Source organism: Microtus oregoni, unplaced genomic scaffold, assembly GCF_018167655.1.
Source record: "Microtus oregoni isolate MIOR12 unplaced genomic scaffold, Mior012 000018F_ref0000195, whole genome shotgun sequence".
Taxonomy (NCBI): Eukaryota; Metazoa; Chordata; class Mammalia; order Rodentia; family Cricetidae; genus Microtus; species Microtus oregoni.
Window position 1 is genome coordinate 40,128,685 of NW_024543077.1, and position 24,465 is coordinate 40,153,149.

The following is a 24,465-nucleotide window of genomic DNA, read 5'->3' on the forward strand; positions in this document are numbered from 1 at the left end:
GTAGGTTATGCCACCTGTAATTCTGGAAATTGGAAGGCTGAGGCAGGAGGCTTACCACAGGTTGGAAGCTACGGTGACATACATAATGAGTTTCAGGCTAGCCAGGGCTACAGAGTAAAATACTCTCCAACCTACATACACACACCAACCTAAAATTTATGAAACTACCTTAACCCAGGCCTTGGTTTTGTTTTTTAGTAAGGTCTTAATATGTAGTCCAGGCTGGCCTCAGACTCAGGATCTTTCTGCCTCAGGTTCCAAAGTCTGCCACAGACTCCAGGCCTGTATCCCCATCCAGCTAGGATGTAATTTGTCTGTGATAAAGTCCACAATCTTTGAGGAAAGAACTAGCACTTCTTTAATTTTTTTTTAATATTTCAGTGTCTTAATTAAGTGTATGCCACTTAATTAAGAAAACTGGCCAAAGTCAGTTCTCTCCTCCCATCTGAGGTTCTAACGCTGAACTGAGGTCAGGCGGCTTGGTGGTGGGGACATTTACCCAATGAACCATCTCACCAGCCCCGAAATGAACATTTCTGACAAAATTTATTATAATGAACAAGTGGAATGTGATGTCACTCAAGCTTTAACTGGATTTGAGGGGTAACAGTCTTTCTATCTTGTCTTTGTTCTGTGTGTGTCATTGGTCTCTCTTTATAAATGTCTCAATTTTTAGTAAATCATTGGCTAGACTTGCCTTAGATCTTATGTAGCAAATTGTTTCTCTTTTGCCTTTGTCTTGAGATACTCTGTAGCCCAGGCTGGCCTCCAATTCATGACAATCTTGTTTCCCAAGTGTTGAAAACACAGGTTTGGGCCCCATACCTTACTTTCTTGTAGAAATTTTGAAATAAAACTTAAAGTACATGCTCAAGATTAAATCCCACAAGGTTTAAAACTTAACGCCTGAAAGTTCAGATGTTAGATATCATTAATGCTGTTGTAACAATAAACATAGCTCTTTTTCTCAGAGAAATTTTTGTACATGTGTACAAGTAACCTACATCCTGTGGTTGGCATATTACAATGGCAATGATATTATGAGTGCCTCACAGAGCAAAAGTTCTGCCCAAGATCACAGACTACAAAGCAGTTTGATCCAGATTCCTGGAAATACCAAGTACTAATATGGTGTTTACATACACTAAACATTAACTATATGTATATTAAATGTACAAAGGGATGGGCGAAATGAGAAGATACCTTATGCACATGCAAGTGTGATCACACACACACACACACAAAGAGAGAGAGAGAGAGAGAGAGAGAGAGAGAGAGAGATTCCCTCTTTATTTGAAAAAGAATCTTTCTACATAGTCCAGGCTGGTCTTGAACTCGCCATCCTCCTACTTCATCCTACAAAGCACTGAGATTACATGTGCACACACCTCGTTCAAACCGCTCTATCACTGACTCTCATCGCTGTTTGTGGCCTATTATCAACGTCGGCGTTTATTACATAGTGTCTGAATACATGAGAGAATGCCTGTAGCCTGTCAGACTAGGAGACGCACTTTAACTTGGAGGCAGAGGTGGAACAGGAAGCCTCAGCTTTCTTCCCATCATCCTTCCATTCTGTGGTTTCTTTGGTTCTAAAGGTCGCCTAGATGGCAAATTTGTTTTAATGTTAGAAAACAAGCCCGAGCCATGTGACTCACATCTGCAATCCCGGAACTAGAGAGGATGAGGCAGGAGGATTGCCTCAAGTTCAAAGATAGCTGGGCTCTTGTGGGAGACATTGCCTTAAAAGAAAAAAAAAATTAAAAACCAAGAGGTTTTCAGAAGAAAGGAAGGGATGAAATGTTCCTGAGTTGACCCCCTCTAGTACAAGGGGAGTCCAATAAACACGTCAATGCGAATTCCCGAAAAGCAAGTGCAGTCACAGCACTGACTTGAGGCCGGAGTAAGTGCAGTCAATGTACCCAGTAAAATTCTCTCCAGGAAGAGCCTCCTTGTTTTCCGGTGTGCACATGCGAACGCCAGCCGCTGCGGTTTTGATGCGTTGCTCCTTGCGCTGATAAAAGCAAAAACTGCTGAAGTCATGAGGCTGCTCCAGACGGAGCCCTCGTGTGAGTCATGCTAAAGCTCCTCTCTGCTGACCTCTGGCAAAAAAGGGAGCGAAGGAGGACGGCAGAGGCGGATGGGGAGACGTTCAAGTGCGGGTTTTCTCCTTGAACCTGGACTATTATGGGTCAGGAGCTGTGTGCAAAGAGGCTACAGCCGGGATGCAGTTGCTACCACCGTTCGGAGGGAGGGGAAGCGCACAGCTGTCGGAGAAGCCAGCCTGGGAGCGCCGAGGCTGCTGCGTTCGAGGTATTTGTATCCCGGGAGGAGCATCTTTCTTTATTGGTAAACCAAGCAGTTCAGACAGACGCTCCCTTCTGCAGCAGGGTCTGAGTCCTCTGTGGTAGGTCTAAACTCATAAAAAAGAGAATTCTATTAAAGTCACAGAGGATTTACGGCCGTAGTTATCAAGTTTTGGGGTGTGCTTGTAAACCAGAAGAGGGGAGTAATCTTTGGCTTTGGTCTCTTTTGACTTGAAACAGAGAAAGTGGCTCTTCTCTGGACATCTCTGAGCCACTAAATGGCAGGGCTGAACCGTAAGAGGGCAAGCTGCCATACTGGTAGGTCCACCGGGGATTCTCAGTTTCAGTAATTATCTCCTGATTATTAGCAGTGCCTTACTAGATTATTCTAAGATATTACATTAAGCATGTAGGGAAGCGGTTGGGCATGGGGGAGACCGAGTTAAACGGAGAAATTTGGAAACACTCATCAAGGAGACTGAGTTAAATTATGCAGGCGGAGGAGAAATTTGGTATTTCAGTGATCGGTACCATGGTGGTCTCTAAGGGATCTGACTTTCAGGAGAGGAGCCTTTAGGGAGGGGAAGGAGCTTAGAAACAAACAAACAAACAAACAAACACAACAGGCAAACAAAACCGAGAAAAGACTTCGCCAGCCACCAAAATTTGATTTTATACACACTTTGCTCCTGTACTTTCTTTTCCCTCTAGCTAACAGACAGAAAAGGAGCACCATGTTCCACGGCTTTATTTTACCCCAGGGGACTCCAGGCTGTCAGTAACCAGAAGCTGGAGAGGAAAAGGCCACGGAGCAACAGTGATTCTTTTCAGGAAGAGAATCTGCGGCAGGGGTTGCCATGGGTGAGTGAGCCACTGACAGTCATCGGGAAGGATTTCAAGGGTGCTTGTCTAAGGGAATCTGGCCCTCGCCTTCCCGGGATGCCTGTATGAGTTCCTCCCCCACCCCCCAATACTGTCTAATGCCCCTAGGGAAAAGACAAGTCAACATTATTTTCTAAGTGCTCTTTCTGTCTTCCCACCTCTCACCCCACCCTGTAAGCAGAAGAAGAGCCTCCCCTTTGGGGCAGCCTCATCTTACTTGAACTTGGAGAAGCTGGGAGAAGGTTCTTATGCCAAGGTTTACAAGGGGATTAGCAGGTGAGTCCCTTGTCGAAGACTGTAGATGGGGGTGTCTCCTATTGCATTATAAATTTCCGTCGACATATCACAGACATTCACAACCTTTGGAGTTGTGTTGAGACATCTGGGCTAACAGGAAGGAGATGTGATTTTAACTACCCCGAAAACAGAACAGAACAAAACAGCAACAATAACAACAACAACAAACCCACAACAACACAGTTCTTGTCTAGCTAAAATCAACTGCTGGAGAAGGTAAGCTTTCTCCTCTGTTGACTGAAAGAACAATTGCCACCTATAGAGAAACCCAGCTGGTCAGGTGTCTCTAGAGAGTGTTTCTTGACCCTTCCTAAATCTCCAGTGTGGATATGCAAAAGCTATGCCAGCATCTTCTGTACCTGTGAAACGTACAAAATGGCTGGGGAAAAGAAGGTTTATCCAAAGCCCAGGTACCAGTTCTAAGACAGAATTCTGGTCTTTCTGGTTGCCTTCTAGAAAGGGTAAGAAAGGTGGAAAACTTTATCCCTTAATTTACGGTATTCTAATAGAGAAAATCATCACTTAATGGTAGTCTTATTTTAAAAGTACAAATCTCATAATACTAAGTATTATTTTTTATCTTAGAATTTGTATATTTGTTGTTGTCTTTGTTAAAATAAAATGACTAGGAAAATGCAATTTCAGATTTATTGTATAGAACCAGGATTTGATTCATGACTATAGATTACCCTAGGACCTAAGAATGTAAAATATTTCCTTCAAGAAACTCAGCTAAGTAATAGGATAAAAGTGCATTAGAAATGCTTCCCAACCTGGGTTCAAATCCCCATAACCACATAAAAATCCAGGTGGAGCTACACATGCCTATAGTCCCGGTGCTGTGAGGAGAGAGGGGAGTGGAGATAGTAGGGTCGGTTGGGCTTGCTAGCCACCAGACTAGCTTTAGATCCATCATGAGACCTTGCCACAAAAGACTAATATATGTATTATATATAAGAAAAAAATAATTTATTTCTACTATATATAATATACCTCAAAAGGATTATATACATGCAAATATATGTATATTACATAGGAGGGGAGAGAGGTTTATAATATAATAAATAAAAATAATATAATGAGTATCATATATAATAAAAATAATATAATGAATATAATAATATATAATATAATAAAATAATATATTAATACAAACATATTATAATAAACATGATGTAATAAATGAATATAATACATAATATAATAAACAAAAATATAATATAATAAATAAAAATAAAAACTTGGGGTGGGTGCAATGGGAATGGAATGGGGGCAGCGAGGCAATCACGATTTTATAAAGAGCAGGGAGAAGAGGCCTCACCGAGAGAGAAAGGTTTGGACAGGGAATCTGAGGGAGGTGACGATGAACTAGATGCAGGGACACAGAGGACAACTCCAAGCAGGGGAAAACAAGTAAAAAAAAACTCCCTGTGTCAGAATCATCCCCCAGGAAGGGGATGAGGGCTGGGAGGAGCTGGCGGGAGTATGTGTGAGTCGATGGATTCCAAGGCGGTTGCAAACACAGGACAGTCAGAACCTAACACCGTAGAGATGACATTGGCTCCCTGACTTCTGGGTTTGATGTGGGCTAACTAAACGTGCCTCCTGAAACACTTAGGAAGCTGGTGTTTAGGCCCCACCCTGACCCCTGGGGATCCTAATCCATGGATGCTCAAATCACTTACAAAAGATGACACAGTATTTGCATATAGCGCCATACGATGGAAATGCTATGCAAATAGCCGGATGTGGTGTTGTGCAGGAAATGATAAGAAAAGGAATCAATACACAGTCAATGTACAATCAATATTCTTCCCAAATATTTCCACACACGCACACACACACACACACACACACACACACACACACGCACACACACACACGGTACCCACAGACCCAGAGATCTGGCTTTATAGTCTAAGTACAATTAAAATTGTACAGCACACACATAAAAGATAGATCAAAGACTTTTTTTTAAAAAAAAGTCAAGGTCTTTCTAATATAGCCCTAGCTAACCTGAAATTCAAAATGTAGACCAAGCTGGCCTTGAACCTGTGATCTTCCTGTCTATTCCTCGGTACTGGGATTACAGTACACACTACCACACATGACAGAAATGTTATTTCAGAAAGCTCTGAATACGTACAAATACAAGTAATCAGTAAAATTTACTAAATACACGTGGTGACCTTTCAAGTCAGCAGGGAAAAGAAAATGTTTCCGCAAACAGCGCTGGGACAATCTGCCTTTTTGAAAATTGAATGCAGAATAAGAATACAGTGGCCGAGTGATGGTGGTGCACGCCTTTAATCTCAGTACTTGGGAGGCAGAGGCAGGAGAATCTCTGTGAGTTTGAGGCCAGCCTGGTCTATAAGAGCTAGCTCTAGGACAGGCTCCAAAGCTACAGAGAAACCCTGTCTCAAAAAATATAAATAAACAAACAAACAAATAGATAAATACAATGGAGTAAAGATTTAAATGAACAAGGAAATGCACAGCAGTTAGACAGAAAGATGAAGTGGGTGCATCCTTGAGGCTGGGGAGGTCGGTTTACGCATATAACATTCAGCATAGGAGGATGGAGTGACCACGGTGCCCCAGTGTTCCAGAGAGTACCGATTCCAAGACACTTCAATAAGGGTTTCATTGAAACAGCTGAAGTCCAATAGATGCTGGCAACCCTAGACAAAACCAATTTCCTTTACAACAGATACCTTCAGCCCAGCAAAACTGCCTGTGTTTTGGTACCACGGCTACCCAAGAGCAGTGGAAATCCTGAAAGTGCACAGCATTTCTACACATATTTGACAAAAAAGCTGTTGTTGTTGTTTGGGGTGGGTGGAATAGAATCTTACAGAGCCATGGTCTCAGTAAAATATTCTGGGAAATTAGTATTTCCCACATTAAAAAAAAATTTAAGCTCGAAACTTGAAAGGCAAGTGAAAGCAAGCAGTAAAAAAAAAATCTTTGTCAAACGTTCCTGTAAAAAGGTGAGGGAGGGACAGAATAAACAGAAACGACTGGGAAATGCAGTATCAGATGTAAAGAAATTAATTAAAAAGCGATATATGCATAGGCCAGACTGTGGAGGTAAAAACAAAACTAAGCTCCCCCTGATGAGTGGCGTGGGCATCAACGGAAGAGTTTCCAAGGGGAAAACCTGCCAAAACCAGGGCACAAAATTAAATGGTATTGAGTTATAACCCAAAGAATAAAATATCTATGAGTCGCTGCTGCTACAAAGGAATGGCTCAATAAATTAATAAATAAGAGAGGAGAAATAAATCTCCAATGCAAAAGAATTCCAGATTTCTTACACAGGTCTACTCTGTCGGAAGAGAATCTCAGTGGGCCCATTACCCAAAGTGCACCAAGTTACACTTAGTGATGTGGATTCTAAGATAGTCACTTTGCAATAGACGGTCAACGAGTGCAACCTCAGACAGGCAGTTACCATCAACATCCAAAGACCCAAGTCATGGCCAAAGAGAGCCCCCATGGTACAATATCATCAAGATAGTTCTTAACCATCCCCAAATTCAGAATCCCAGCTTAGTCTTAAGAGAAACTTCAGGGAAAATGTCTAAGAGAAGAACTCTACAAAGTTCTTAACCAGCATGCCCCAGGACCATCAAGGTCACCAAACCCAAGGAAAATCCGGCAAAGTGCACAGCCAAGAGGACCCTAGGGAGACACAGCAACTAAATGTAGTCCTGGGTATCATCTTGGGCAATTAGAAGGTTATGAAGTAAAAGCTGAAGGAATTCTAATATGCTTTAATGACATTCACCAATATTAGTTCATTAATTATTGTCATTATTTTACACTAGTTTAGTGTTTTGGTTTGTTTGTTTTGTTCTGGGTTTTTTTTTTTGAACTGAAACACATGAAACACAGATTCATGAGTTTCAGTTCTGGCTGGCCTTCAAATGTAGCTGAGGATGACCTTGAATTCCTTGATTCTCCTTCCTCCATCTTCCAAGTGCTAGAATTACAGGTGTAGGTCAATTGTGCCCAGCTTGGTTCATCAGTTGTAATAGCTTCGCCTTGCTAAGTAAGAGTCAACAGTAGTAGAAACAGAGTGTAAGGACATGGGAACTTTCTACACTATCTTCTTCTATCTAACTTCTCGGTTTTTCTAGAACTCTAAAATTGTTCTCAAAAAAATGAATTTTAAAGCAAACACCAAATAAAATGAAAAATTTTCATCATCATTTCTGTAGCTAAATCTTTTCCCATAGCCCCCATTATGTCCTTAAAGGAAACAGTCTCATGCTAACCCAAGCTAGTCTCTGGAACTCACCACGTTGACCCGTCTGACATTGTAACAACTTTCCTCCTACCTCAGCCTCTCAAGGGCTAGGGTTACAACAGGAGCCACCATGCCCATCACGGTATTCTTAAAATAACCCCAAACTGTAATTTATAAGAATTTGGAATTGGCAGAACACACTGTTGTGTGTCTGTATGATAAAATACTATAACATTATTAAATATCCGATTTTGCAATAGTAAACAACAAAACCAGGCATGGTGGCTTATGCCTATAATCCCAGGACTTGAAAAGTTGAGGCAGGAAGATTGTTATAAGTTCAATGCTAGCTTGTTTATTAAAAACATCATGAGGGGCTGGAGAGATGGCTCAGAGGTTAAGAGCACTGAATGCTCTTCCAGAGGTCCTGAGTTCAATTCCCAGCAACCGCATGGTGGCTCACAACCATCTATGAGATCTGGCGCCCTCTTCTGGTGTGTGGGAAGCAAAATGTTGTACACATAATAAATAAATAAATAAATTAAAAGCCGGGCGGTGGTGGCGCACGCCTTTAATCCCAGCACTCGGGAGGCAGAGGCAGGCGGATCTCTGTGAGTTCGAGACCAGCCTGGTCTACAAGAGCTAGTTCCAGGACAGGCTCCAAAACCACAGAGAAACCCTGTCTCGAAAAACCAAAAAAAATAAAAAATAAAATAAAATAAATTAATTAATTAATTAAAAAAAACCACATCATGAATGATAAGAGAAACCGAGAGAGAACAGATTATTGAGAGTGAATCTCTCCGTATTAGAAACAACATGGTCATAAAAACCTTCTTGGATATCTACACTTATCTAATATCAAAACAAAACTATACATAAGTGGAGAGAAGACGGAGGGAGGGAGAGGAAAAGAAGAAAGAGAACGGCGAGATGTAGGTAAATCAGACAATACTTTGGAGAATACTGCCGACATTGGCTGTTAACATGTTTATTCAGGAGAATTGAAAGTTGGAAGTCAGTCAGGACTACATTTCAAGACCCACATCTCCCTCCCCTGAGCACGCAAACACACACACACACACACACACACACAAAACAACAAAAAGAAAAAGGAAGAGAATTAGGCTGTTATCAGAAACGAAGGGTGGAGAAACAGTAGGTTTTGCAAAGTAAGTGACAAGTTGATTTTCATTTGAGAAGTATGTCCCGAGGGACTCTACGGAGAGTGGACAGAAAAGATCAAGGAGACAGTTATGAAGCCACAGCCAAAGTTAGATGGCAGACAAGCCTGGCTTAAGTGCACCAAAGGGATCAGCAAACACCAGGAGGGAGGTGGCCTCTGGATGCCTTCCTGCTTACTCTGAATGTCCTATAAAGTAAATCGACCACGCAAGTAAAGAAAAGGCTACTGGGAAATATATATGCCACATGTTTTATGTGTAAAGGGCTCGTTGTTTTGAGGAAATTGTTAGTTTATATTCTAGAGCTTGTGGAGGAACACAAGCCTTTGTTCTAGCATCTGTGCGTGAGCCGTTGCTTTGGACCATCTCAGTGAGTGTGTGTCTGTCTGTCCTGTCCCTTCCTAGGATAAACGGACAACTGGTAGCTCTGAAAGTCATCAGCATGAACGCGGAGGAGGGCGTCCCTTTCACAGCCATACGGGAAGGTAAGACCAGGAAGAAGCGAACCCCAGAGGTTGTTTTGATGGCTAGACATGGTAAAACCACCGTAAAGGATTCAGTCTGCCCACTCAGCGTGCAATCTCTGGTATTTCTAGAAGTGATTTATAATTTCAGATTTTGATTTTGTTGCCGATTCCCCAAGATTATTTACACTATCGTTTTAGTGTTTGTTCTTGAAGACAACGTTCAAAACTGATGTCCATATTTATGACCTCTATGAGCGTTTACTAAATGTTTGCTGCATGCTTGGGTTCATACTAAAACCATGTCTACACAACTCATTGAAAAGAGAGAGAAGTGTAACATCATAGTAATTGGTGAAGGGGATTCACCTGATCATAGCCTATTTTTTTGTTTTATTTTTGTTTTTCCTGCAGTACTTAGGGGTTGAACCAAGGGTCCAGGGTGCACGTGCACAAAACACACACACACACACACACACACACACACACAGAGTTATTTCTTTGGGACAGAGTCTCACTAAATTTCCTAGACAGGCCTTGAACTTGCAATCCTACTGCTTCAGCCTCCAGGGTAGAAGACATATTCTTTCAGCATTTTCTTTCTCTCCCTTCTTCTCTCTCTCCCTCTGGAGCTGTCTCTGTTTTGTTTGTTTGTCTGCCTACACAGCCTCAGACTTACTTTTTTTTTTCTGTCTGTATGTCTGCAGGCCAGAAGAGGGCACCAGACCTCATTACAGATGGTTGTGAGCCACCATGTGGTTGCTGGGAATTGAACTCAGGACCTTTGGAAGAGCAGTCAATGCTCTTAACCACTGAACCATCTCTCCAGCCCAGCCTCAGACTTACTATGTAGCCCACTTTGACCTCAAGCTTGCTGTCCCCCTGCCTCCTAGAGCTGGCCTTCCAGGGGTGCCTTGACAAACCTAGCTTCCTGGGTTTTCTTTGCACTGTGGGCAGCATCGCAAGGAGGTGAAGATGTCCGGGTCTGCCTCATCTGGCTGCTAGGGGCTGATGATGTGGTTCTGATCCATAGTTTCTCTAAGACTGGGTTCGCAGAAGAAGTGGCTGTTAACAGGACATGTTTAAGAGAGTGTTATAAAGACCAAACAAAGCTGGGTGGCGGTGGCACACGCCTTTAATCCCAGCACTTGGGAGGCAGAGGCAGGAGGATCTCTGTGAGTTCGAGGCCAGCATTGTCTTACAGAGCTAGTTCCAGGACAGGCTCCAAAGCCACAGAGAAACCCTGTCTAGGGGAAAAAACAAAAAATAAAATAAAAAATAAAGATCAAATGAGAGCACATGATGCTTATTTCAGGGCTCAGTGAATAGTCACTGCTATGATTTTATTCTTGAATTTTATTTTATTACTTTTATATTACTGATCAATGAGAAGATGTATACCACAATATTTATCACTAATAACTTACAAACTTAAAACCAACATAGTGAAACAAAAGAATACAATTTACCAGCATTTTACCTAAGGGTGTTGGTTGTTTGGGGCAGGGCCTCTTAGAGCCCAGACTGGCCCCAAACTCACTGTGTAACCAAGGATGGCCTGGAACTCTTCATCCCCCTGCCTGTCCCTCCCAAGGGCTACCTTGATAGACATGCTGCCACACTCAGCTTTACACGTCCTGCTGGGAAACAAATCTTGGGCCTCAAACATGCTAGGATATTAGTTACGTTTCTGTTGTGGTAAAACGCCACAACCAAAGGAAGAAAGAGTTTACCTGGCTGACAGTTCCAAAGAGATAAGAGTCTGTCATAGGGAGGATGGGATATTGGGAGAGGCAGAGCAACAAAAAGCCTCCGTGGTAGCAGGAACAGGAAGCTAAAAGATGACACCTTCAAACACACACACACACACACACACACACACACACAAACACACACACTAGAAAGAGCAAACCGGAAGTGTGCAATGCTGAGTTCTCAAACCCCGAGTCTTCAGTCTTGTGTTTTTGTGTTTCTTCCAACAAAACTGCCGGGTCCCCAGACAATGCCACCAACTAGGACTCAAACACTCAAAAACTCAAGCCTCTGGGTTGAATTTCTCATCCGAACCCCCACACTAGGCAAGCTTTCTCATCAACGGAGCCCTCTGCATGACGCGATTACTATCGGTCTCTGGAAAAAAAAGAAATCCAGAAAAAATGGCCCTTCCTCGGCCTTCCGTTCTTCTCTTAGCTCTGTTGTCTTCCCTCCTTTCCTGAGTACACACTGGATGCAAAGGGTGGTGTTGAGAGCTTGAGAGATAAGCAGAGAAAGCCCCGTTCTTCATTCTGATGTTTTCAGTCTTAACAGAGCAGACAATTCAAGCATTGAGTGTGTAGAGGCGGTTGCAAGCTCAGACGACAATGAATCAGTGTACCTAATGGAGAGGCAGATTTGGGGCTGAACGTAGAAGAATAGGTTATGCAAACAGGCGTTTTAAAAAAAAACATTTCAGAAAACGAGCTTATAACTCAATTTGATTCCATTTTCAAAAGCCTCGGATGCCCCTGGGAAACATTTTCAGTTTAAGTAGAAAGGCCAAGAAGCTATCAGTTTAAGTGGGGACTCATCCGATAGGATCAGGTGCAATCTGGGGGGGGGGTGGGGACACACACCCATGGTTTAAGTGTTTAACATAATGGAAGCCGCACTTACTGGTGTACTTATGAGTCATCCAAACGAGAGGGCGATCACATTTGGGGACCGGTGTGCGGCTAGGTGGAAGAGTATCTCTGAACACAGTAGAAGGGTCCCAGTCACTGGGCTAGCGGGGACTTTCTGTGTCAAAGCTCTCAACATTCTCTGGGCATGGCCTTTCGCGAGCTGGAGTTCACTAATTGCTCACATTGTGCTTTGTTCCTATTTTCCCTCGAGCTGGGTTCTCCAGGTCCACATCTGGCAGGCACAGCGAAACCCTGTTGCAGCAGGTTCTGCTAACAGATGCACAGATGTTCTCAGCCTGGCTCAAAGCCCACCCTGCCCCACCCCGCATGGATTGTTCTCTCTGCGCAACCATTCCTGCATCGATCCTTTGCCCGGTGCCGCCCGCCACACAGGTGTTCGCAATTACAGTTAGGGCTCCTTTGCGGACTCCTCGGTTTGTTTTATAGACTGCCCCTTACTGAAAGCTTTGCTTGTATGATATGAAAAACCACAAAAGGATTTTGACACATCGGAGGTGGTTTGGCTTCCAGCTTCCAACAATGGCCGCTTCTTTTTCCTTCAGCGTGAAAGCTTGCAGCCTTGAAAGCGAGGCCCCACTTAAAGAACTTTGATACTGGTTCAATTCTCCCTGGTTAAGATCTCGATGGATGTGAGGCCAGAGAGACTGAGGTTAAATGGAGAGGGATGGAAAGCAAGATAAGAGCAGCTGGTGTTCATTAGTTAAAATCCAGGGTCACTGGCTAGAAAGGTAACCAGATGCCATGCGCGGGAAAAAACTCAAAAAGAGCCTTCTTTCCAAACCCTTGACACAAGAATTCTTTTCCCAGTTGACCGTCCTGGCTGCCAGTTACACTGGGATTGTAACAACATTTTTACTTTCTGTACAACAAAGAAAAGCTTTGTAAATAAAATCTTAACATTTAAAAAAAAAAAGAATTCTTTTCCCGAGAAGTCTGCTTGCTCTGAGTGTGGGGCAGCCTGGGATTTATTGAGTAGAATTTTTGCTACATGGACAGTCTCTCAGTAGGCAGAGTGCATGCTTGCGTTCGTGAGATCTTCATATGTAATATGAAACGAACAAAAGTCTGAATGGCACTAAGGGAAAATCCTAATAAGCTTCCATGCATCCTTAACACCTTTAGAGACATTATATCATATGGCCAAACCAAACTTCATTCACACACTCATAACTTTCATATATACACTCTGTCCTGAGATCCAGAAACGTGACATGCCTTCCTCTGCCATAGTCTTTGTCAACCCCTTACACCAACGGCAGAAGTACAATATAATGGCGTTTGTTGTTGTTATAGAAACGAAGGAGTCTGAACCTCAGGGAAGCTGGGAAATTTGCCTGGAATCATAGCATTCTTCAGCATTAGAACCCCCTGTCAGTTATATTTAAATTCTCTCTACTACATAAAACTGCAAAGGCTTGCTCGACTGACTCTCCTTCAGCAAGGGTAAAAGCGGAAAAACAGAACTCCGCTCTGTGATGCTGCCTGTGTGAAAATTAAGGCAGACTGGGGAAGACTCCAGAAAACAGCCCGATAGTGGGTGAGCAGCAGCTCTCCAGTTTCTTTAATCCCAGCACTCGGAGGCAGAGGCAGGCGGGTCTCTGTGAGTTCGAGACCAGCCTGGTCTACAGAGCTAGTTCCAGGACAGCCTCCAAAACCACAGAGAAAACCCTGTCTCGAAAAACCAAAAAAAAAAAAAAAAAAAAAAAAAAAAAAAAAAAAAAAGAACCCGGCAATGGCAGTATTTAAACTAGAAACATTGTGGCTGAAAACCTTTTGGATCATTGTACTTACTTCTAACCTATTTATGAGAAAACTCACCAAAAAAAAAAAAAGAGGTTCAGGAACCTTGCTGGGGGATCATCCGATAAGATCAACAAAGGGTCTGATTAAAATCTCAGGTCCGCAGTTCCCACAGATGGAGGAGGGCATGCCTGGCTGACAGGAATTCTGCTGAGTCCAACCTGATCAAGGACATAACGTATTCTTTGCATAGTTACGGCCTTATGAGAAGTAGCCCCAGGGTAATGGCATAGGAGAGGGATATTTTTAAAAGTTTAAAATTATTGTTATTAGTGTGTGTCTGTGTTCACACACATGCCCATGCATGCGTGCTCAAAGCCGTGCCATGATGCCTATGTGAAGGTCAGAAGACAACTTCGTGCGGTCATTTTTTTTTTTTTTTTGTCTTCTACCTATTTGCATGGGTTTCAGGGATTGAACTCAAGATTGCCAGACTTATTGCCTTTCTTATCAGTGATGCTGGTCCCCTCTTGTTTAAATCTTCCTAGCCTCTCTCCTGAAGGGACTGAAGCACGCCAACATTGTCCTTCTGCACGACATCGTTCACACCAAGGAGACTCTGACATTCGTGTTTGAATACTTGGTGAGTTCTCTAGGCTTTTCCAGCACAGAGGGGAAAAGGCCTGGTGCTTGTATAATGAATCTGTTAATATTTTATGGCATGATAAAACTTTCATTATGATGTGGAAGGTAGGATGGATCGTTGGGCTAGGCAGGGCCTTGCTGCTCTGGCCAGCAATTAGTTCCACCTCTTCACCTGGATTTTGTCGGTCCTGTCCCCCCTTGCCACCAGGAATAGACTAGGATTCTGTATTTGCTTTCTCATAAAACTCTGTGCTTTTAAAAAGGCTGTTTGGGGCTGGAGAGATGGCTCAGAGGTTAAGAGCACTGGCTGCTCTTCCAGAGGTCCTGACTTCGATTCCCAGTAACCACATGGTGGCTCACAGCCATCTGTAGTGAGATCTGGTGCCCTCTTCTGGCCTTCAGGCATACATGCAGACAGAATATTGTATACATAATAAATAAATAAATCTTTTTTTTAAAAAAGGCTGTTTTAATTACTTATAGAACCTGGTTTGTTTTTTTTTTGGCAAAACGGAAAGATATAAAACACAAGATATTTAAAGGCCATATATCAGCCTACTAATGACTCAATTTGTACTTTTGAAAGGGGAAAAAAAAGATCAAATGAGCAGAAAGAAATCCTGAGAGGAGTGTACTTGACCTGCCTTCAAGGATACTTGAAAAGTGAAGGTTCCCTTTGCTGTGTTCAGAACGAGTCACTCAAATGGAGTGTCTCTGTACCAAGAACGGGCTCCGATGTGCCAGCAGCCAGCTAGAAGACATGCCCTGTCTGCCGCACAGAAATCTGGCTATAACTCCTTTTATACTTTAAACATCCGCGTTTTTGTTGTGCCCCCTCGGGTACACGGTGTGATGTAGGATACTGTCCAAGCGCCCTTTAGTCTAAACATCCGCGTTTTTGTTGTGCCCCCTCGAGTACACGGTGTGATTCAGGATACTGTCCAAGCGCCCTTTTGTCTAAACATCCGCGATTTTGTTGCGCTCGCTCGGGTACGCGGTGCGATGCAGGATACTGTCCAAGCGCCGCTGACCTCTGTCCTCTTTCCCTGCCATTCTATTTAGCACACAGACCTGGCCCAGTACATGTCTCAGCATCCCGGAGGCCTTCATCCTCACAACGTCAGGGTGAGTACTTTAAGAGCCAGGCTCCCCTCTGGCAAGAACCCTCATGGGTACAAAACAATCACTATTAAATATAACAATATAACAAAACAATTATTAAATTGTCTGCCTAACTATGTTTTGTGGGGGTTTATTATTGTTGTTAAAAGATTTATTTTTTAAAAATCGTATGTATGTGCGTACATGAGTAGAAACCAAAAAAGGGAACTCGATATCCTCATGTCGGAATTACAAATGGTTGTGTGCTTCTGTGTGACCGCTGGGAACCCAGCTCTCGTGCTCTACAAGAGCAGCCAGGGCTCAGAGCCAGTGAGCCACCTTTGGACAACACCACCTTTCCTTCTTAAACGTGGTAGTGTCCAACAGTTCTAATAGAGGAGGAGAGAAAGCAGGCATTCTGAGCGATTCAGAGGCGGAGTTCTGTCAGACACGTGGAGGAAACCGAGAAGATGCGGTAGCGAGACAGCATTGGTGTCTAGACTGGGTCTAGCCTCAGGTCGCTGTGCTACGGTGAGCCGGATGCCAAGGGGCGTGCCAGCTGCTAAATAGAACGCTCGGAGGAAGACGGACTTTGAGGCTGGAGGATCACACATACCAGACACTGAAGTGCTGAGAAGGATGAAAACAAACAAACAAACAAACAAACAAATAAATAAGAGCTCAGTAAGGAGCTGGAGAGCTGGAGACATGACTCAATCACTAAAAAAAAAAAAAAGCACTTCTCTTGCCGAAGACCTGGTTTGGTTTCTAGCGCCCGCATAGCAGAGATCTGTAGCTCCATTTCCACAGGGTCTACCACCCTCTTCTGGTCTCTGTGGGTACTGCATGCAACTGGGACACAGCTGTACACAGAGGCAAAACGTTCATATACATAAAATAAAAGGCTTTAGATTTCTAGTAAAAAGTCCTGTCCTGTAGCTATGCAGAGAAGTAAATGTCTTCTTGCTTGTGCAATTATTTCTGTTACATTTTGTTTTCAACTTTGAATTTAAGGCTTTAAGATAATTTATGAATACAATGGTTCCTTTATTTCTTTTTCTCAAACTTAAAAAGTAAATAAATAAGCATCGTGTGTGTGTGTGTGTGTGTGTGTGTGTGTGTGTGAGAGAGAGAGAGAGAGAGAGAGAGAGAGAGAGGGCAGCTTTGTGGAGTCGATTCTCTCCTCCCACCTTTATATGGGTTCTGGGTATTGAACATAGGATTCCAGGCTTACCAAGAAAGTACTTTACCTACTGACCCATCTTACCACGCCCCCCCTTTATTTCTTAATACCATCTAAAATATATTTCCCAGTTGGGTCTTTTGGTATCATAGATTTAAAAGAGTTCATACTGGAACCCGGAAAATCACAACAAGTATAATAAACTCTATCATTTCCAAATCAACTTTGACCTGACATACCAAGTCATCTGTGTGTAAAGATGATATCTTTCACAGCTAAACCAGCTGCAATTGCTTCTAAGGAGACCTCAAGGTTTCACTGTAGATTTTAAGGAAGGGCAATTCCTTCAGTATCAAAGGAACAAGATGTTGGGAAAAGCCAGAATCCCTTTGTTTGGGATGTAGTCTACTTGGTTCCTTTGAGCCTTCCTCCTCTTTCTGAATGGTTTCTCTCTCTCTCTCTCTCTCTCTCTCTCTGTCTCTCTTTCTCTCTCTCTCTCTCTCTCTCACTCTTTCTCATCTCTCAAGAGACATGTTCACTATATTCTTTTAGAGGGCCATTTTTGACTTAGATATGAAATCAGCACACTGCCATTCCCGTGTCCTGAGGGATGGTGTTCATCTCTTCCAGCTTTTCATGTTCCAGCTTCTGCGGGGCCTGGCGTACATCCACCACCAGCACGTTCTTCACAGGGACCTGAAACCTCAGAACCTGCTCATCAGTCACCTGGGAGAGCTCAAATTGGCTGATTTTGGTGAGTCGCCCTCAGGTCTCCTTCTGGTCTATGAACAATGAGTCTTTTGTCTGTATTTACTTGAAGCGTTGGCGAGGCTTGGCCTTTAAAAACTAGAGCCCAAGAACGCGATGCTGTGTTGGATGTCAGATTGACATCCAGGAAACGTGAGGCAAGAGGAAGGGAGAGTGTGGAAGTTTTCTAGAATTCCATCAAGACATCTAGCCAGATGCCTCAAATAGGTCACTTTTGAGGTAGTGACACCTGTAGAATAGACTGTACTTAGGAGATAGCCCCATATCTAAGTGGTTGATGACAACTATATCAGGATAGATTACGGCTATCCCAGGATGGCAGAATAGAGAAGTTGATCCTAGAATGTAGCATGGACTCCTGCAGAAATAGAAATGATATTTGTTTTTTCACCCTTAAATGTCAACAACACCTTGACAATATTCCTAGCAAAGGACACAAACTTCCTCTATAACAGTGTCTTTCCTTTTATTCACAGATACACGATACAGAATGCATAAACACATACACATATATATGTGGTTTTAGATTTTATTCTCCTTTACAAGAAAGTAGTTAAGAGTCTGTTTTTGCTTATCGTTATATTCCTAGTGTGGTACTAACTGTTCAGTAAAAATTTTTTGAGACAGGGTCTCTCCATGTAGCCCTGGTTGACCTAGAACCCACTGTGTAGACCAGGCTGGCCTTTAACTGGCAGCCACCCTCCTGGTTCTGTCTCCCAAGTAAAAGAATTCCAAGTTAGCATCAGCCAAGTTAAGTTATTTCACTGCTACTGTAGAGACCCACAGTACAATGGAAGAGTGTTCTAGAAACAACCGTCCCTCAGGGCAGTCAGAGCTGTCGTGGCAACCCCAGAGTGCGTCTCCCCAATCTTGTCAAGTGGCTCCCGGTCCTTCAGATACTGCCCAAGTGCCTACTTCAGTGTAGTTATCACCTCCAGACCCACACAGCTCAGAGGGAATCTGAATCTACCACCCATCCGCTAAGGGCTTGACCTGGAAGTTCAACATCACCTCTGTCCATACCAAGTAAGCAAGAACTTAGTCACCTGACCACGCCTAGCTACACCAAAGGTCAAAATTAAGAACTCTTCTTGCTGCCGTACACGCAAACCTCGGGACAGTTGACAGCTTCTGGTGTGAGCACCCACCACTGACATGTTATCTTTCTTGTTGTCTACTCTGCCCTGTATTCTCCCCGTCCAGGGCCACCATGCCTCCCCAAAAGACCAGGATAACAAGCGCTGTCTCTATCCTCTTTGGACAGGTCTTGCTCGAGCCAAGTCCATTCCTAGCCAGACGTACTCTTCAGAAGTGGTGACACTCTGGTACCGGCCACCTGACGCCTTGCTGGGAGCCACCGAGTACTCCTCGGAGCTGGACATATGGTAAGAGCTAGTGCCAAAAAAAAAAAAAAAAAAAAAAAACAAAAACAAAAAAAAACCCGCGATGGTCGCCTTACCATCTGTGTTCCATTTTGAAACACTGAAACATGAGGTGCTTTGTAATATGTCTCACCTGATTTTTGCATTCTATGGATTTTATAGTTAAAAAAAAAAAAGAAAGACTTGCCCAAGGCATCCTCTTTCCCCAGGTCTCTCTTCATCACACCCCTCCCCTTAGCTTTCCCCAATTTCTTTACCTTTTCCCTCCTTTAACTACCTGTTATCAGAGAAACAGACAAACATACATCTTCAAGCTATAGACAGGCAGACAGGTAGGCAAGCAGAGAAGTAGTCAGACAGACAGACACAGGCACACACATAATAAAACTAATATTAAAATAACCCCCATCACTGGCTGAATGCGACCATAATTTGAGCCTGAGAACTGGAGGCTTGAAGATTCCTCGGGTGCAGTGGTGAGCGGGTGTTCTCGGACACTTGTCATCCGAGAGCAGAAATGACACGTTACGTGGGTCTTATACTTTTCTTATATATCGGGGGGTTGGTGTACAACGCTGTAATCAGTGCTCTACTGTGTGGGTTCTGGGGACTCAAACTGCACCTGTCTAACTTAGCAACAGGCTCCTTCCCCCACCGAGCTATCTGCCAGCCCCCGCCCCACCCCCACTATTTTGCTCTTACTTCTAGAGCTTTCCCAGTTGTGAGGGGATAACAGACGGTAACGACTTCACAGGTCCAACCAACTTCTCGACGGTAATAAAATATAGGGACCTTTCCCAAGGCCTTAGAAAACAGGCTTTGTATAAACGTGGGTTCTAGTTTTAAAAATCACTAATAGTGTTGTTCTTCTTCAGAATGTTATTTTTAAAATCCAGATGTTGACTTGAACGTGACAGACAGCATTTTTCTTTTTTATTCTGGTAACGGAAAGATTTTTCAGCATTTATTAAAGATAATTACTTCACTCCCCATTCCCTTTTCTCATTCCAAGCTCTCTCTTGTGTCTTTCCTCACAAACGCATGACCTCTCTTTCTTTAACACGCGTAAGAACATGCGGATAGATAGGCAGGCAGGCAGACAGAGATATATACCCTAAATACATAAACACTGCCTTCTGAGTTTATTCAGTGTTGCTGGTTATGTGTATGATTTCAGGGCTCACCACTCAATTAGTATTGGGTAACCAATTAGGGAGTTCATCCCAGGGGAGGGTTAATTTTCCAGCTCCCAGGATACCTTAGCCGCCTGTAGTTCTTTGTAGGAGTGGGGTCCTGTGAGATCTGCCTGTTTCCTGTTAGCATTCTGTTGGTGTTATCCTCAGTCACGCTTTGTTTCAGCAACCCTGTTATTGAAGTGTTGGGGGTATACCTTCCCTGTCGTTTCTAGGAGACTGTCTCCCAGCAGAATCCCTGGTCCTCTGGCTCTTACAACCTTTCTGCTCCCTCTTCCTCCATGAGCTTTAGGTGTAGGGGTTGTGTTGTAGATGTATCCACCGGGCCTAGCACCCCTGGCCAGCTGTTCTCTGCATTTTTTTTTTTTTTTTTTTTTTTTGCAGCTGTGGTTCTCTGTAATGGTCTGTGTTTTGCAAAGAGAAGCTGCAGTTGTTTGTGGATCTGGGGATAAGTACTTAGGATGCAGTTAAGAATGATGCTGCTTTGATAAGATAAGGAGAGCGGTCTCTCCTCTAAGACCCACGGCCTCTCTAGCCTTGATCATTGCCTAGGTTTCCAGTGCCAGGCATGATTTCCCTTCCTAATAGGCAGGCCTTAAGTCCAATCAGAGAGCTGCTGGTTACTGCCAGGAAATGCACACTGCTATCGCACCCTTAGGGATGGTTTGTCCTGCTGGTCACTGTTATGGCTCACAGGCAACACAGCTGGCTGGGACTGACTGCCGGTTGCTTCCTTCCCTTGAAAGCTCACACAGCACCTTCTGGAAGTGGGAAAGCTAGTCCTCGGAAGAGGAGGCTTTTCGGTCAGCTCCAGCCCGGATCCTCTGGGTCCTGTATCTGAAGTGCACATCAGTGATAGATTATTTTAAATTAAGCAGGTGATTTTTAAGCAGAGTTAAACTTTTAGATTTCCCAAAGAATTTCTAAAAGTGGAGACATCCCCCGACCCCAGTGTGACTAGGTATGGAATTCTGATACTGGGCTCCATTTCTAAGGCTGTCATCAGCTACTCAACTTCTCTGGGGTTGTCTCCCACACTGCTCTGCACGTCCGACTTCAAAGGCCTGCAGCAGGCGCAGGCGCACTCTGCTCTTAACAATGCCTTTCTGCTTGTGTTTCACGGGCAGAGCAGAGCTTCTACCCATCCATCTTAAACTTGGTTTTATTATAAACTATTTGAAACAATGAGATGTGTGTGTGTGTGTGTGTGTGTGTGTGTGTGTGTGTGTGTGTGTAACATATATAGGTAGATAGGTGATTCTCAACTCAATTGGGACGATACTATGCCCCAGGGCCCCAGGGGACATTTGGTAACGTCTGGAGACACCTTTGTTGCACAATGTGTGTTTTAATCATGTTCACACCCCCAGCTCCCTTACCACCGCTCAGACTCACTTCCCCAACTTCCCTCCTTATCTCACTTACTCTTTTAATAGCTCACCACGCCTAGTTCACGCTGCCTATGTACGTGGTGTGATGCTATCCCCTGGACTAGGTCAACTCTAGGGCCACACCTTAAAGAAGACTGGCTTTCCCTACCCCAGCATCCATCAACTGGATACTCAGCTCAGCTAGTGTTGGAGACTCACGAGCCCTACCCTCTCCGTCACTGGCTTAACCTTGTACAAGTCCTGTGACCTATCAAATCTGTATCAAGCTTCCATAAACGCCTGGTCTGTTTCTAAGTTCTCTACTCTGTCGCACTGAGGTCAAATTTATCCATCCTCAGATTGGAGTATTAATTTCCATAGCTTTATAACAAGAATTCGTAGTTTGAAGGACAAGTCTCAGCCTTCAAGAGACTCTACAGAGGCCAGGGAGAAGGCTTAGTGGACACGGTGCTTGCTACGCGAGCTTGAGAAAGTGTTATAAAGCTATGGAAATAACAAAGGTTTGCTGGCATAACCCTGTCCTGGAGCTCACTCCGTAGACCAGGCTGACCTCAAACCCACTGAGATCCACCTGACTATGCTCCTGAGGGCCGGGATTAAAGGTGTGTGCCATCACTGCATGGCTATTCAAAACACCTTTTTTAAAATCACATTTTTCTAAGTGGGCTACAGAGACAAATACATTCAGAGACATCATACCTAACTCCTACTGAACCATAGGCAACGGATTTGAATGAAAGCCCAGTTCTCACAATCACTACCTCAAAGAAATAACACACACACACACACACACACACACGCTGGATTCTTCTGGAGTGCAACCTGGGAATGTTTTCCTTTAAGGCGTTTGTTAAGGGTGGGAAATGCAGTTCAGTTGGTAGAGAACCGGCTTAGAATGGACAGAACTTTCAACCCCCAGCACAGGTGGTAGTCCTGTGAGCCCAGCTCTAGGGAGGGAGGAACAGGGGAGGGTCTGGAGTTCAAGGTCGGCTCCAGCAACTCAGCAAGTTTGGGGCCTTCCTGGGTGCTGGGAAACACCCCTAAATCCTCTGCAAGAGCCATCTTTCCAGCTCTCCAAAGCAACTTTTTAAAAACTGACCCCCCTGTTTGTTTATTTATTTATTTATTTATTTGTGTAATTTATCGATGTATCTTACCTAAGTATTGGTCTGCCATCTAGATCTTAAGTTCTTTATATCACTCTCTACTAAAAAAGAACTTTGGCTCTTGGAGGAATGATCTGATTTTAAGGTAGGAGCAGGGGAGGATAAAAGGGATCTTGAACCAAAATATTTTCTTACAAGATGATACAAAATAAATGGAGGCATGTCCAAAGGACATGGGCAGTAGTCTGACGACGTTTCCTCTGCTCAGATCTGGAACACTTTTAACATCAAAGTAAATTATGAGGGAAATTAATTATAGCCTAGCGAGAAATGAGTCTATACTGAGGACAGCTGGGAAGAGAAGTCCCACCCATCCCATCCCACCCCCACAGTAGAATTCCAACTAATGACAGAAGAAACAAACAAACAAAAAACAGTAGCAAACCACCGTCTCCCAACCAATACAGTAGCACTCGGTTGAAGCAAGGTTCACTGCTGTTTAACTAAAAGGGAAAGAGATGTTCGCTGAGGGAGAGAGACATTTCCACAACACAAAGCACAGCGTCACAGATCACACGTCAATTATAAAGAGCTTGCAGTAACTTTATAAGGCAGAGAAACCTGGCAGGCCACACATTAACAGCAGCAATTAAAGGAACTCTGATGAATAAAGGAAAGACTGACTTGTTCTTCCTACTAAGATATACTGAGACCCCAATGTTACGTCTGTGGTATTCTTGGAAGAGGAAAGTCTACCCAACGCCAACCACGAGGAAGTATCAGATAAGCCCAACTTAAGGAACAGTCTACTAAAGCAATGGGCCTGTAATCTTTGGAAAAGTAAAGGTGAAACGTTTAGTTTTCCTTGGTTTCAATTATTTTTCTTGTGGTGGTGCTGGGACTCGAACCCTGCAGGCCTTGTACGTGCAGACAGTCTACCAGCATTCCATACCCAGCTCTGAAATCAGAGTTTTAGAAAGCAAAGACAAAGCCGGGTGGTGGTGGTGCACGTCTTTAATGCCAGCACTGTGGGATCTGCCTGATGAGTTGGATCCAAGCTGAGAGGTGGTGGAAGAGCGGAGGAACGTTTTACCCAGCGTCCTCCAGCTTGACTGTAACTTGTTTTAACGGGTGAGATTTAAACGTGCAAAGGAGAAAGAAGAAAAAAAATTTGCAATAGAAGCTAAATAATAAAAGCTGACAATAGTGAAGAACAGCTCGCAGGGAACCTCTAGGGTAGCTTTTATTAATCTGAAATAGATCTCTATAACCTCAAATTTGAAAGTATATACCAACTTAGAGTATTTGAGACTTACTGCTTCCTTAGTGTAGAAGGAGATACAGTGAACAGGGCTCATTAGGACTGCTTAAAACGTTTTTTCTAAACAGTAAGCACACGGACACATACACACCGTTGAATTTAAGTTGTACACACACACACACACACACACACACACACAGAGAGACAGAGTTAAAGCTAGCTTATAGTCACACATAAAGTTAAACAAAAAGCGAGCGAGAGGAATCTGGCTTTTTCATCTCCGATTCCCATTTTTGTAACAAGCAGGCAGGGCATTTAAAGAAAGAGAGAGTAAACAGACATTGCAGGTCTTCGCAGCAAAGAAAGAAGCGGAGAAATGAAGTCGCCAGCGAACGAGAAAGCAGATTTGTTGCAGGTGGGGAGAGAACAGATCTGCCGTAGGTGGGGTCCCTTCATGAAATGTACACCTCAGCAGGCCCTGTCAAGGTATACCATCACGCAAACATGCCTCATGCAGCAGAGCCAGCCTAAGGGTAATTTTTAAAAGCCATAGCGAATGGTAACTACTCTGGCCGTTGGCGCGAACCTTTGTCTAGGGCTAGAACCTCACAAGTCTGAAGCTCCTTCCT

At 43.6% G+C, this 24,465-nt stretch overlaps 1 protein-coding gene across 1 annotated transcript in view; it reads left to right on the forward strand.

Moving 5' to 3' along the window:
- Window positions 1-2,006: 2,006 nt before the first annotated feature.
- Window positions 2,007-24,465, forward strand: part of LOC121458840 (cyclin-dependent kinase 15-like) — a 61,202-nt gene continuing 38,743 nt past the window's right edge. Inside the window, exons 1-8 of the mRNA XM_041668164.1 lie at window positions 2,007-2,313; window positions 3,018-3,167; window positions 3,370-3,464; window positions 9,327-9,406; window positions 14,355-14,449; window positions 15,514-15,576; window positions 17,366-17,489; window positions 18,768-18,888. Of these exons, the coding sequence (XP_041524098.1) occupies window positions 2,188-2,313; window positions 3,018-3,167; window positions 3,370-3,464; window positions 9,327-9,406; window positions 14,355-14,449; window positions 15,514-15,576; window positions 17,366-17,489; window positions 18,768-18,888 (854 nt within the window). The 5' untranslated portion in view covers window positions 2,007-2,187. The remainder of the gene's footprint in view (window positions 2,314-3,017; window positions 3,168-3,369; window positions 3,465-9,326; window positions 9,407-14,354; window positions 14,450-15,513; window positions 15,577-17,365; window positions 17,490-18,767; window positions 18,889-24,465) is intronic.